The sequence below is a fragment of the Gymnogyps californianus genome, chromosome 11 (genome assembly GCF_018139145.2).
Source record: "Gymnogyps californianus isolate 813 chromosome 11, ASM1813914v2, whole genome shotgun sequence".
NCBI classification, from domain to species: domain Eukaryota; kingdom Metazoa; phylum Chordata; class Aves; order Accipitriformes; family Cathartidae; genus Gymnogyps; species Gymnogyps californianus.
This window is the reverse complement of record NC_059481.1, coordinates 1,039,883-1,053,000: the sequence shown is the minus strand read 5'-3', so window position 1 is coordinate 1,053,000 and position 13,118 is coordinate 1,039,883. Positions and strand designations below refer to the sequence as shown.

Genomic DNA, 13,118 nt, shown 5'->3' with positions numbered 1-13,118 from the left:
AGCCTTGCGGGAGGTTACGGCGGTGCAAAGCCCCGCGGCCGCCCCCGCCCCCCCCCTCCCCCCCCCCCCCCCCCCCCCCCCCTCCCCGGCGGCCCCGGGCGGCGGCGGGCGATGATCGCCGTCTCCATCCCCGCGGCGGAGCCCCAGGCGGCGGCGCGCAGCCCCGACAGGGCGCACACGGTGAGGGGCGTCCTCGGGCTATGGGAGGAGGGTGGGGGGGGGTGTTCCCTCTTTCCGCAGGGGGGGTGTGGAGGTTTGGTTGTCCCCAGGGGGGTCCCTACCGGCCCGGGGAGGGGAAGGGGGTTTGTCTTCCTCTGCCGCGGGGGTTGGAGGTCCCCAGTTGTCCACAGGGGTCCCACACATGCCCCGGGAGTGGAGGTCCCTGCCTGTCCCCGGGGGTCCCTGCCTGTCCCCCCCCCCCCCCCCCCCCCCCCCCCCCCCCCCCCCCCCCCCCCCACCTTTGACAGGGTCCCTGTCTCTCCGGGGCGCCCCCACCCACCCTGGGGTTTGGAGGTCCCCAAGTTCCACCGGGGGACCCCACCTGCCCCGGGGAGGGTTGTCTCCTTCTGCCCCAGGGTTGGAGGTCCCCAAGTGTCCCCGGGGGAGGGTGGGGGGTCCCCCACCTGCCTCAGGGGCTGGAGGTCTCTGTCTGCCCTGTGTCCCTGCCAGGGGCAGCCTCTGCCCTTGAAAGAGGGGGTGTCCCTGTCCCGCGGGTCCCCTCTGGCTCCGGGGCTAGAGGGTCCTGTCTGTCCCCCACCTCCTGCCTGCCCCACGGTGTCCCCATCTCTTCTGGGGGATGACGATCCCTGCCTGCCCGGGAGAGGGGGCGGGGGTGGTCCCACTTTTCCCAAGGGGTTGGAGGTCCCTGCCTGTCCCCAGGGGTCCCTGCCTGCCCGAGGTTGCCTCCACCTGCCCCAGGGGTTGGGGGGCTCTGCCTGCCCGCCCTGTCCCGGGGGTTCTGCCTGCTCCCAGGGGCCCCATCTGCCCCAAGGGAGGGGAGGGGAGAAGGTCCCCACCTGCCGCAGGGGTTGGAGGTCCCTGTCTGCTCTGGGGGGGTGGAGGTCCATAACTACCCCCAGGGGGTTCCCCACTTGCCCGGGAGGGAGTGTGTCTCTGTCTGCCCCAGGGATTGGAGGTCCCCAAGTGTCCCCCGGGGGACCCCACATGCCCCAGGGGGTGGAGGTCTCTGGCCCTGGGGGGTCCCTGCAGGGGGCACCCTCTGCCCTTGAAAGTAGGGGTGTTCCTCTACCCTGGGGGGTCCCCTCTGACCCCAGAGGGGTGTGTGTGGGGCGTCCCTGTCTGCCCCAGGGTGTCACCGTCTTTCTTGGGGGATGATGGTCCCTGCCTGTCCCCAGGGGTCCCTGCTGGCAGGGACAGCCCCTCTGCCTTTGAAACGGGTGTCCTTGGCGTGGGGGGGGGGTGGGGGGTGGGAGGATGGGTCCCCTCCAGCCCCAGGGAGTGGGGGGGGTGAGGGGGGTGTCCCTGTCTGTCCCCGGGTACCCCTGTCTGCCCCAGGGGTGGGCTGTCCCCAAGTCCCCCCCAGGGTGTCCCCACATGCCCCAGGAGTGGAGGTCCCTGCCTGCCCCCAGGGGATCCCTGCCAGGGGGACATGACACCCTCCACCCTTGAAAGGGGTGGGAGGGGGTGTCCCTGGCCAGGGGGTCCCCTCTGTCCCCAGGGGGTAGGGAGTCCTTGTCATCCCCAGGGTGCCCCACCTGCCCCAGGGGCTGGAGGGCCCTGCCTGCCCACTCACAACCCCGGGGGGGTGGGGGTGGGTGGGGGGGTGTCCCGCGTGTCCCAGAGGTCCTGCCTGCTCCCAGGGGTCCCATCTGCCCCAGGGTTGGAGGTCTCTGCCTGTCCCATCTCCCCCATGTCCTGTCTGCCCTCAGGTACCCCCAGGTACCCCTGTCTGCCCCAGGGGTGGGTGGGTGTCCCTCCAGGGGTTCAGGACCCCAAGTGCCCCAGAGGGTCCCTGCCAGAGCACCTGAAATGGGGGGGTCCCAGGCCCATGGGGTCCCCTCTGACCCCAGGGGGTAGGTTGGTGTCCCCATCTGCCTTTGGGGATGACGATCCCTGCCTGCCCCGGGGAGGGTGAGGTCCCACTTTTCTCAGGCGGTTGGATATCCCTGCCTGCCTGGGGTGGAGGTCCCTAACTGCCCCCATGGGTCCCTGCTGGAGGGGATGCTCTGCCCTTGAAGGGGGCATGGGGGGGGGGGGCCCTGTCCCGGGGGTCCCCTGTGGCACCAGGGGGTGGAGGTTCCTGCCTGGGGACCCTCTGTCCTTGGAAGGGGGGATGTCCCTGGCCTGGGGGATCCCCACTGGCCCTTGGTGGTGGTGGGGGATCCCCTGTCTGCTCCTGGGTGCCCCTGCCTGTCCCCTGGGGTGGGGGTGGGGGGTGGGGTGTCCCCCCACCTGCCTGGGGTTGGATGTCCCTGCCTGTCCCCAGGGGGTCTCCACTGGCCCCAGAGGTGGGGCAGTTGTCTCCACCAGCCCCGGGGGTTGGAGGCCCCCAAGTGCCCTCCCTGGGGTGGGGGGGAGTTGGAAGCCCCTGCCTGCCCTGGGAGGATGAGGATGAGGATGGAGGCCGCAGTGCCTGACCCGTGGCACAGGTGTTCAGGGTGGAGGTGCTGTGCAATGGCCGGCGGCACACGGTGGCGAAGCGCTACAGCGAATTCCAGGCGCTGCACAAGCGGGTGAGACCCTCGGCACCGCGGGGGGACATAGGGAGGGGACACCACCTCCCCAGAGCAGGGAGGACCAGCCTCGTCCTCCATGGTCTATGCTGCCACGATGTCCCCATCATGCTCTACGCTAGATCAAGAAGACCTGCAAGGTCCCTGACTTCCCCCCTCGCCGGGTCCCCAACTGGATGCCCAAAGTGCTGGAGCAGCGCCGGCAGGGCCTCGAGCTTTACATTAGGGTAAGGTGCCGGCCGGCGGTGGCTTTTGGGGGCAGGTTTTTTTTGGGGGTGCTGACCTGCACGGCAGGGTGTGCTGTACCACAACGAGGAGCTGCCCCAGGACGTGCTGGATTTCCTGAAGGTGCGGCGTTGCCAGCAGGACCCCAAGGCCAGCAGCCCCCCGTGAGTAGACGAGCGGTGGACAGCGCCGTTGGGCTCTGCCGGCACCCGGTTTATCCCGCACGGTGCCGGGATCGTCCCCCTCACCTGTGTTAAGCACCCCAAGACACAGGGTTGGGGACGATGGGGACAGGCAGGGGGCTGGCACGCGGCCGGGTCACCCGGGGTGAAAGCGGGACCCTTCGCCGGGCGCTGACGTCCCCTCTCCCATGGCAGCGCCGGCTGCCTGCCCTCCCAGCGGCCCGTCGTCGGCTTCTGCACCGACCCCTACGTGCGGCCACGGGGCACCGGTAAGGAGCGGGACCGCGGGTACAGGTCCCCAAAGCCTCCAAGGGAAAAGGCTCTTTTGGGCCCCCAAAATGTGTTTTTCCTTTAACGAGGCCTGCGAGGGAAACAAAGCTGCTCCAGCTCTCCCCTTTCCTCGCAGACCTGTTCCCCAACACCGTCCTCAGCGGGGTGCTGCAGGGCCTCTACATCCCCTCGAGCTGCACCCCCAGCCAGGCAGTGCCCCGAGCCCCCGGCCTGCTGGGCTCCCAAGCACCCACCCAGCACCCAGGGCCACAGTGGTGAGCAGCCGGGCAGCGGAATGGATCCCTGCGGTAAAAATAACACCTTCCCGCTGGGATGGGGCAGGAAAACTGGGTGGGAGAAGCCAAGGGGTATGGTGGGAGCCACAGCTGCTCTCCAGGCCAGCGCTGCTCACCCACCACCATGCGAAGTGCCTTCGTTGGGAGAGCAGGAGCTCTGCCTTCTGCCCTGATGTTTCGGGGTTGCGGTGGGAGCCTTTGGAGCCTGATCCATGCTGGAAAACCCCTCCGCATCTGGGCTTCGGTGCAATAAATCACTCGGGCTTGATTGACAAAAGATCGCTGTGCTCTGTAATTCTGCAAAGCAAATCCAGGGTCAACCACGGCGCCGCTCTCGACTTGATGAAACGTGAAAGAAGGGGTCGGAGGGTTGAGGGATGCAAAGGGATCTGCACCCCTCTGAGAGCAGAAGAGAGGCGACTCTTTTTAAAAAACACATTGGTCACATTTATTGGTGCATGTGCTTCTTACAAAAGTGATGGGAAGAGGAGCCAGCGCCCTGTCCTGCCCGCTGGCTGGCTGGAAGGCGGCAGGGTGAGGGGGGGAGGCCGGGCAGCGGGGGCGCGGGGCACAGCCTGCTGCTCACCCGCCCCGGGGACGACAGGGAAATACACAGAGCGGGAGCAGGGCAGCCCCCAGGCCCGCAGCCCTTCAGCGGCCAGGTCCCTTGCAGAGCGCAGGGCCCCGCACCGTGTCGCGGAGGCGGGAGGGTGGATTACTCTTTGGCGATGGCGAATGGCTTCTCCACCTCGATGGTGCCGCAGTCGGCGATGGCGACGTCCTTCAGGGGCTTGTCCCGGCTGTCTGTCTTAGTGTTCTCCACCTTCCTCACCACATCCTGGGGTAAGCAGAGGTGTGAGAGCAGGGCCATGCCGGGCATGGGCAGAGCCAGCTCAGCGCAATCCCTGTCCCAGAAGGCACCTCCCAGCCCATTCTCCACAGCGCTCTGGCCTTAGCCAGCTTGCCTAGGCAGCATGTGCCCCGTCCCGCTCTCCCCCTGGGAATCGATTGCCCCTTTACCACCCGTCACCCCCTTACCATGCCCTCCAGCACTTTGCCAAACACCACGTGCTTGCCGTCCAGCCACGGCGTCTTCACCGTGGTGATGAAGAACTGGGAACCGTTGGTGTCCTTGCCGGCGTTGGCCATGCTCACCCAGCCAGGGCCGTAGTGCTTCAGCTTGAAGTTCTCGTCGGGGAAGCGGTCCCCATAGATACTTTTTCCTAAGGGGAGGGGTGTGGAAAAAGGCCACATTGCTCTCATGGAAATATGTCAGGGTAGGGGTGATGATGGTGGCTGTCTCCACAGGCTGGGTGGGGTGAACGAGCACATCTAGAGAGGGGACTAACTACCAACACCGCAGGGCTGCAGGGAACCCTGAGCTACCTGCAACCAGAGGGAGATAAAAGCACCACACGAGCTGGGCAGGAGGGATCATGCCCCCAAGGGACCAGAGCAGGAGGCTGTGTGAGAGCAGACCTGATAAGAGCTTACAAGCCCAAATGCTGGTATCATCAACTTTACTAATGTTTGCTAAGTGCTGGTGGAAGGTTTGAACTCTGCTGCTACCGGACTAAATGTGTCCTGGCAGTCAGGATGCCCGGCAGAGGAACCAGCTGCTGCAGAGGGAAATTTTCTTAGTGAGGAGCTCCAGGTCCTCCCGGGGCAGAGGGCACAGTTACAGGGGTAACATTCAGGTACCAGCAAGCCAAGCCTCCCTGCGCCCACCCCTCCCCCAGCACCAAGCTCTGCTTTCAGGTCAGGGCTCTCTGAGCTGTGTGCCCACTCCTTCCCACTCTGGCACCATGTTCCAGCTCCACACTGGTCCCCAGGGGCAGCCAGGCAGTGGGTTGGGAGCATGGCCGCTGTCTCGCTTCAAGACAGGATCCTCGGGCTGGTGCGGGCCAAATTACCTCCAGTGCCATCTCCACGGGTGAAGTCTCCTCCCTGGATCATGAAGTCCTTGATGACACGGTGGAACTTGCTGCCCTTGAAGCCGAATCCTTTCTGGGGGTGGGGAGGGACAAAACGTAGTGAGGCAAAGGGACGGACTAGAGCTCCCTTTGTCCAGCTCTGCCCCAGGGCACCAAGCAGGAGCCTCCTAGGAGGCCAGGTGAGGCCCAGCCAGGCAGCCGCTGGCTCCTCACCTCTCCGGTGGCCAACGCCACAAAGTTCTCCACCGTCTTGGGCACCGTCTTGCCGAAAAGCCCGATGACAACGCGGCCCACATCCTCCTCGCCGATCCGCAGGTCAAAGAACACCTTGGGGGGGGGGGAAGTAGGTTAGGGGAGGCACCAGCGGAGCCAGCCTCACCTTGCTGGGCCAACCCCCCCCCCCCCCCCAAGTCTGACTCACCAAGTCCAACCAGGCCTAACCTCACTGAGCCAGGCCTAACCTCACTGGGTCAGGCCTCCCCCACCTCCCCAGCTGCCCCCCCACCCCAGGCCTTCATCCCAGGCGCCCCCCGCCCCAGCCGGGCCCCCCTCACCCCAGGCCTTTGCCTCAGGCCTCCCCCGTCCCAGCCGGGCCCGCCCAGGCCTCCCCCGCCGGGTCCCTCCCCGACCTTGGCGGTGACCTTGGGTCCCTTCTTGCGCTCGTCGGCCCGCGAGGCGGCGGGCAGCAGGAGCAGGAGGGCAGCGCCCAGCGCCGCCGCCGCCACCAGCACCTTCATCCTCCGCCGCTCGCAGCCCGGCCACAGCGCCCGCCGCGCCGCCTGCATCCGGCCCCGCCCGCCGCGCCCCCCGCCCCCACCGCGCAGTGGTACGCGCCGCGCTCCCGCCCGCCCGCCGCCGCTCCAGCCGCCCGGGCGCGACCAACGGGGCCGCGGGGAGAGGGGTGGGGGGAGGCACCTTCCGGCCGGGCGGGGGCGGTGCCGGCGCGAGCCGCCGGGCGGCTGCCACGTTGCCCTTCGCTCGGCGGCCGCCGCGCGGCCAATCAGGAGCGGGACGGCGCGCTGATTGGCCTCGGCGGAAGAGGAGGCGGGGCGGGAGGGCGGGGCAGGAGGTTGAGGGGCGGGGCCGGCGGCCTGTGAGGGGCGAGCACGCGCGCCGGCCGCGGGGCCGCTTGAGGGGGCGCGCGCGGGCGGCGGGAAGAAGCGGGGAGGGAGCAGCGGCCGTCGCCGAGGTCCGCGTCCGCGTCAGTGAAACGAACAGGCGGCGACAGCCGCGTCCCCCCCGGCGGGGGGCACGAAGCGGACAAAGTAAATGACAGCTCGGCGCCCCCAGGGCCCTTCGCCGCTCCGGGCCCGGCAGCGGGAGGACGCGGCCTTTGCCCTTGGTGCAGCCCCTCGGTGTAAAGATGGAGCCTTGTCCTGAGGCCCTCCCTCGCGAGGGTACAACGGGGAGAGGGGCTGCGGGGACGTGCCCCCCCTCTCCTCTTTCCTGGGCAAGACTGAAGAGCGGGCGAGGCTGTGCGGTAAAGCTAAAGGAAGGAGCGAGAGAGGAGAATGGTCTTCATCAGAGAGGCCCAAATTTCTCTTAAATACCAGATGTGGCCAGGCTGAAAGCGCACAGACGTGTTTGTGGTATTGCAGGTGCCGATGTCGAGCTTAGCACAGTCGTACACAAATACTGGAGTTAGCTGAATACGTGGGAATTAGTTTTTTTTTTTTAATGTCTACTCAAATAGGTCTTGGTCAGTGTTAACTGCCTAGCATATAAACCTTTAAAGGAACTGCCTGGTGGAGATGCGTGTTTCCGAGGGCCAGAGAAAGAAAGTTTGAGGTTTGTCTTCCTTCTCAGAGCACAAGTGTCCCAAGACTAATTTTTGGGAACAGGAAATGAAAGTTCATGCTAAAAATACTACGTTTAAGGCTGGGAAACGGAAGGAGAAAAAGCGTCCCAACGAAGATCCCAACGTGAAGCAGTTTCTAAGAGTGGGAGTTGTGCTGCAGGTGCTCTCCCTGTCTAGATACAGCGAAAGCTGCTTTTAAAAGATGCTATGTTTGGCTAATAGGTGGCATCTCCTTTACTGCTTTTCTCTGTACTGAGAATAAACAAGCAGCAGCTATTTGCACGCTGGAAAACCTCGTGATCCTGGCAGTTGATTCCACGGAAGCGGCACAGTGCTTCTTTCTACTCAAGATCCCAGTAAGCAGACAGAGGCGCAGAGGAAGGCGGCACTCGAGGCAGCAACGGTTGGGCCTGCGTCGTTGCCACCTTCCTCTGCAGCCACAGCTGCCGGTGCGGCGTGTGCTGAGGGATTCGGCTGGTGGTTACTTCGGCTAGAGCCGAAACCCCTCGGTGTGCCCTGGCCAGCAGACAGGTGTACGCAGTGCCCTTCCACTTGGGGAAGGCATGCTTGATGCCTACAGCAGCAGCTGTAGATGCTGTTCCAGAGACACGGGGACCACACGACAGCACATTTTGGGGTGGTTCACATCTTTGTGTTCCAAGTCATCATGTTTAGCCATTGTACTACCCAGGATGCTTGAAGTGGGAATGTGCAGGCACAGGGAGAAGAGAAATCAGTACCACCATGCCTTGGCCAAGCTCTGTGGGGCTGAACTGTCCATGGCTGTAAAGCACAAAGTGTTGAGAAGGTCCCGTAGGATCCCACACCGTGCAGTCCCCTCAAAGGAGGGCTCAGAGCTTCTCAAAGGAGAGGAGGGCTACTGAGAGTGCCCAACAGAAGCAAAGGAAAAGAAAATACAAGCGACATTGTCAGGAAGAGGTAATAAATATGTCTATTCATGGAGAACAATGCAGCAGTGCAATGTTTTATTGAAAAAAAAAATAATAATCATCTCACTTGATACCTCAGAAGACTGCATCGCAACGCTGGTGGGCCACACCGTGGGAGAACGACATCGGGGAGGCCAGCACAGTGCCGGGTGCCCCCCGCCGTGTGGGCCCAAGAGCCCTCCCCTCGCACCCCTGGGGTCTCCCAGCTGCTAACGACTTACGGCGAGGAGAGGAGAGTTTGCCCAGGTAGGCTTAATGCCCTGCTTCCTACCACAGCATGGCTGGCTCAGTCTGGCTTGTGTCTCCTAGTCACCTCCGAGCTCCCTGGGGACAGTGGTTTCCTCAAGCACAGGACTTGCTGTTAACCTGCTTTATTTTCCTGTTTTTTTGTTTTGGTTTTTTTTTTTTAAAAAGCCACCCCACATCTTTGCCCTTTTGAAGAATCCAACGTACGATTATAGTGCAAGAGGGCTTGGTACAAGTGAGCATTACCAGCATGCCGTGGGGGGACAGTCCTCCCCTACAAACACATCATCGTAGGATTAAAAGAACATCGTATCTCCAGAGAGAAGCGGTAGTGGGTCACCGTGAAATAGCTTTCAAACCAACCCACTTAAAAACAAGGTCAGGAAAGTTTCTAAACAATCAAATACATTCACTTTAAAAAAACAAAACAAAACAAAACCAAAAAAACAAAACCCATTTAAGAACAAAAACTGTTGAGATGGCCCCTTTTCCCCCCGCCCTCCCTCACCCTGCAAACACTTACATATGCTGCAACTACAAGCTGCTCCTTGATCGGAGGCAGCGAGGAATGACCAAACACGGCAGGAGATGCAGAAGGAATTGAGTTCTGGTGACAGGCACTTAGTGGGGCTTGGGAGGGCAGCAACAGAAGTGTCTCAGGGCCCGGCTCCATCTGCAGCGCGCAGGACCGCTCCCCGGGGAGCGCCTGTGCCCCTTTCTCCCTCTCCCAAGACGCCAAACCATGGTTTCCTACAGCAGAGAGGGGGACGCCTGTGCCAGAGACACTGGGCTTCTGGGAGCCACGGGCAGCGGAGGAGTTCGGAAAGAGAAGGGTGGAACGTGGCCACGGTCCCCGTCCTCCCTCTGGCAGGAGGGGACGAGAGGGCAAAGCGCCCTGGCACGCGCCTGCGGGAGGTGAGCGGTCCCCTTCCTGCCCCGGCCCAAGGTACGGCTCGAGGAAAGCGCTCTGCAGAACGAGAAGGGGAGTGCACGCGTCTCCTGGCGGGCACGCGAGCGAAGAGCTCCGCACCTCTGAGCCGCGCTCGTCAGGATAAGGCATGGAGAGAATGCAGCGGAGAATGGCGAAGAGACGCCCCACGGGGATCCCAGCAAGGAAGAGAGGCTTTTCCACCCTGGCACCACACCAGCGTCTGCCTGCTTTAGGGATGCACGAAGAGCAAGGCCAGAAGCTCCCTGCCCAGGATGATCTCCTGCCCTCTAAGCCCACTTCTGCCCAGCCAGGGGAACCGAACCTCCCGGGAACGCCACTCCATGAACTCCCAAGCTACGCAGATCGTCATTAAAAAAAATAACACATAATGAGATCTAGTCTCTCCCTTTCCTCCCTTCATGCTCTCCGGGATTTTTGGGGTGAGCCAGGCCCGAATTTATGACAAGCGAAGTCCCTCAAGTGAACAGTCCCAGCCTGGTCAGGTGTCACACGTGGAAAGACAAAGTACAAGGAACCTATTCACAACCTCCCCAAAAGCTGCTCGAGTTCTCCCACAGCCCTGCCACGTCTACGGTAACCCCCGGGCAGCCTCGGCCTCCTCAGAGTTCGGAAACGCTGCAGCAGGATGCAAGATTTTTTTTTTTTTTTTTTTTTTTTTTTTTTAAACACGTGTGCAAAGCGCCCCAAGCCCTTTGCTAGCTATTGGTTTGGCTCAAAAGCGGTGCATGAGAACCGTGGCTTCTCCTGTGGGGGTGGGATGGTGTCCCACGTGCCCCAGACCCACGCTTACAGAGAGGACATGAAGGCTATTCCAGTCAAACCTATCTGACCATCTGGAGATGAAATCAGTGTTAAGGCAGTGAAGTATCCTCTCCCCTGCCGGGGAAGCTTTGCTCCTGCTAACGTTTTCTCGCAGAAGGTACGTGTTCACAACCACCCTCCAGGAGGGATTTGAGAAGGCTGCCCAGTTGTCCACACCGAGAAAAGCCTACGCTTTGGGAAACAGCTGCCTCCCAGTTACCTTCATCCAGATCTACCGCTTAAGCCAGCGCAAACTCCTCCAGCTTGGCAAAGCTGACGCTGCTCCCTCCTGCCAACGCCGGGCTACAGCCTTGCGTCTCCCGGCCAGTTGGGTCAGGCACGGTGTAGGAAACCATGGTAGGAACATTCAGCGGCAGCTAGAAAGGGTGATTGAAAATTCAAGTATGCTTTCCTCAGCGCGTGGCCCAAGGCGGGCGTCAGGAACCCCAGACTGGCACAGAGGGTCGTGTGGATGTCGTCGACATCCCCACTTGAGGGCATTCTTTGCACCCCACCGTCTTCCCAACTGAATGTCTGTCTGCGCTGGCACCGCGTGGCCACGCAGAGATCCACAGATACAATGTGCATCTGTAAATGCTAAAAATAATAAAAAGTGCAACGACGTCAGCTTCTTTAAAACAATCCACATTGCTCTGTTACTGTCAGAGGAGGGAGGTGTCAAGGGAGCCGGAAAAAAAACCTAACTGGAACAGTAGATTGCAAATTTCTCACAGCTTGCACATTACAGTGTAACTGTTCCCAAGGAGCCGAAAAGGGAACCTGTCTCTTACTGCTGCAGCAGTCAGGCCCTTCTCCCACGCAACTCTTCTGCCCGCACTGCATCCTCCTGCCCTCTCGACAGCCAATCGAGCCTACGGTATTTCTTCGCTTAATTAAGGAGGGAGGAGGATGGAGGAGCAGAGAGCGCAGGGGAGGGAGGGGAGGAAAGTGAGCAGGAACTAAGCACAGTCCTCAGGTTTGCGTGAACGATGCCTTCGCCGTAAACAACGGGAAGGAGGGTCAGCCAGCCAGCCCCCCTCCCAGGGCGACCAAGACCTGAGCCAGCCACAGTCCTGGTCCCAAAAGGAGCTTCAGGCTTGGAGTGAACGAGGGAGACCATTCAGCAGATCCACCCCAGAGTGGTTTGTTTTGGAACGTTTTCTTCTCTTTTTGGTTTAAAATGTCACTTTTTTTTTTTTTCTCTCTTCCTCCTATGCCTCCTCCTCCCCCCTAAAGAGAAGCCCCTTCCAGTGAGACAGGGCAGGAGCTGCAGGCGCGGTGGTTCCTGCAAGGCCCAGGAGGCACCGGTCACTTGTGACGCTGAGCCGTCTTCTTCCGTTTCCTCTTAAAGAAGCAGCAGCACCTGGGGCACAAAGGACAAGGCTAGTTAGCCCCGCACCCGGCACCCCAGGAAGGTCCCCCGCCACCCCGGGCTTCCCTCTGCTCAGCCGCATGCAACAGCACCTCCGCGCACTCGGCCCGAGGCCCAGACAGACCTGCCGTCCCATGGGATGGTCGGCAAGGTCGGCAGATGCTGGTAGGTGGTTGACACCACCAACCCGGACTGGTAGACCAGCAAAGGCAAGTCAGCCGCACGCTGTGGGGTCCCACCGCCCGAAGGCCGCAGGCAACAGCGGGGCGCAGCCCCTGAGCGCCGGGCTGTCTCCCTCCCGAGGCTCGACTGGGGCAGGAACACAAGGAGCCATCTGGGAAAGCAGTAAAACAAGGATCCAGATGCTCCGCTCCCTCTGTCCGAACCCTGGAGGAAGCGGACTGGGATGGCGAGCCCTGGCTGCTCTTCCCAGCTACGTGACACACGGTTTTCGCCATCGTTCACTAAAAAGACAAGTTCCAAAGAGATCTCGTCTCAGGGACCAGGTTTCTTTACTGAACCTTTCACGATAACCAGAGCTTCCACCTTGGATAAATCATTCAGTGCCAGTATGCAGAACCCCTGCTTCTTCCCTCATCCAATGCGAGGGAGGTGCACAGCGCCCGGGGATTAGGAGAAGCAAGAAGGATGGATAGTGGAGTCTGAGGTGGGGAGAAAAACGCCCATCGCAGCTGAACCGTGAAGTGGTGGTTTCACTTGTGGGATACACTGAAAGCAGTCACCCAGGTTTTCTAGTCCTGCTGGCTTCCTACAGAATTACTTGGCGTTTAAGGCATATCTACCTTTCTATCCTCAGCCCACTATCAGGAATCCTCTGCACAGAAGAAAGGTGTTTCTTCTGTGCGAGTTCTGCTCCTGAGCTATGTGTCTTTCTCCTCCTGCCGTTAACAGCCATCTCCAGAGAAGCCTGGGTGATGCTGAAAGACTACTTTTTCAGGCTGGTGGAAGGGATGCCTGGCTAAGCAGCAAGAGCAGATGTGAGTATGCAAAGACCATTTTTTCCTACAAGCATCTTTTACCAACAGCCAGACCAAAAGCGTTCAAAAAAGCTGTAACAACTTCTCCAAATTATTTTCCGTTGGGTCCTTCGTGGCTCTGAAATGTCAGCATGACACTTCTGTCCTCTCAGGGCTGGAGGAACAGATTTGTTCTCACTTGCACCCCCCAGATGCACGAACCTTACTAGGGGGTGCAAAAGCGATGGGTGACCACCAGCCCGCTGTGAGCCAAGCCTGCCAGCACAGATCATCTGCTGGGCAGACCAAAACCCCCTACAACATGGAGAGCTCAAACAGCCACAGCAAGAGGAGGGCCGCCTCGCACCACATGTTCCTCTGGCCTGCACGGACTAAGGGCCAAGGGAAGTTTGACGTCCACG

The 13,118-nt window shown here is 61.4% G+C and overlaps 3 protein-coding genes across 7 annotated transcripts in view; 1 reads left to right on the top strand and 2 right to left on the bottom strand.

Moving 5' to 3' along the window:
- The first annotated feature begins 111 nt into the window (after positions 1 to 111).
- Positions 112 to 3,718, top strand: SNX22 (sorting nexin 22). The gene is made up of 6 exons (XM_050903214.1): positions 112 to 180; positions 2,610 to 2,693; positions 2,816 to 2,920; positions 2,988 to 3,082; positions 3,296 to 3,369; positions 3,507 to 3,718. Exons 1-6 carry the CDS (start codon positions 112 to 114, stop codon positions 3,647 to 3,649), a joined length of 570 nt encoding a protein of 189 aa, XP_050759171.1. The 3' UTR covers positions 3,650 to 3,718.
- Positions 3,719 to 4,089: 371 nt separating this feature from the next.
- On the bottom strand, positions 4,090 to 6,385 carry PPIB (peptidylprolyl isomerase B). Its single transcript, XM_050903213.1, has 5 exons — positions 6,230 to 6,385; positions 5,814 to 5,927; positions 5,580 to 5,673; positions 4,705 to 4,889; positions 4,090 to 4,504 (listed from the first exon to the last, which is right to left on the bottom strand). The coding sequence occupies exons 1-5, from the start codon at positions 6,383 to 6,385 to the stop codon at positions 4,382 to 4,384; spliced, it is 672 nt and encodes a 223-aa protein (XP_050759170.1). The 3' UTR covers positions 4,090 to 4,381.
- A 4,591-nt stretch (positions 6,386 to 10,976) lies between these two features.
- The window catches only part of CSNK1G1 (casein kinase 1 gamma 1), a 131,543-nt gene continuing 129,401 nt past the window's right edge, over positions 10,977 to 13,118 (bottom strand). For all 5 annotated transcript variants that reach the window (XM_050903208.1, XM_050903211.1, XM_050903207.1 and 2 more), the window contains one exon: positions 10,977 to 11,710. In XM_050903208.1, the coding sequence (XP_050759165.1) occupies positions 11,656 to 11,710 (55 nt within the window). In that variant the 3' untranslated portion in view covers positions 10,977 to 11,655. The remainder of the gene's footprint in view (positions 11,711 to 13,118) is intronic.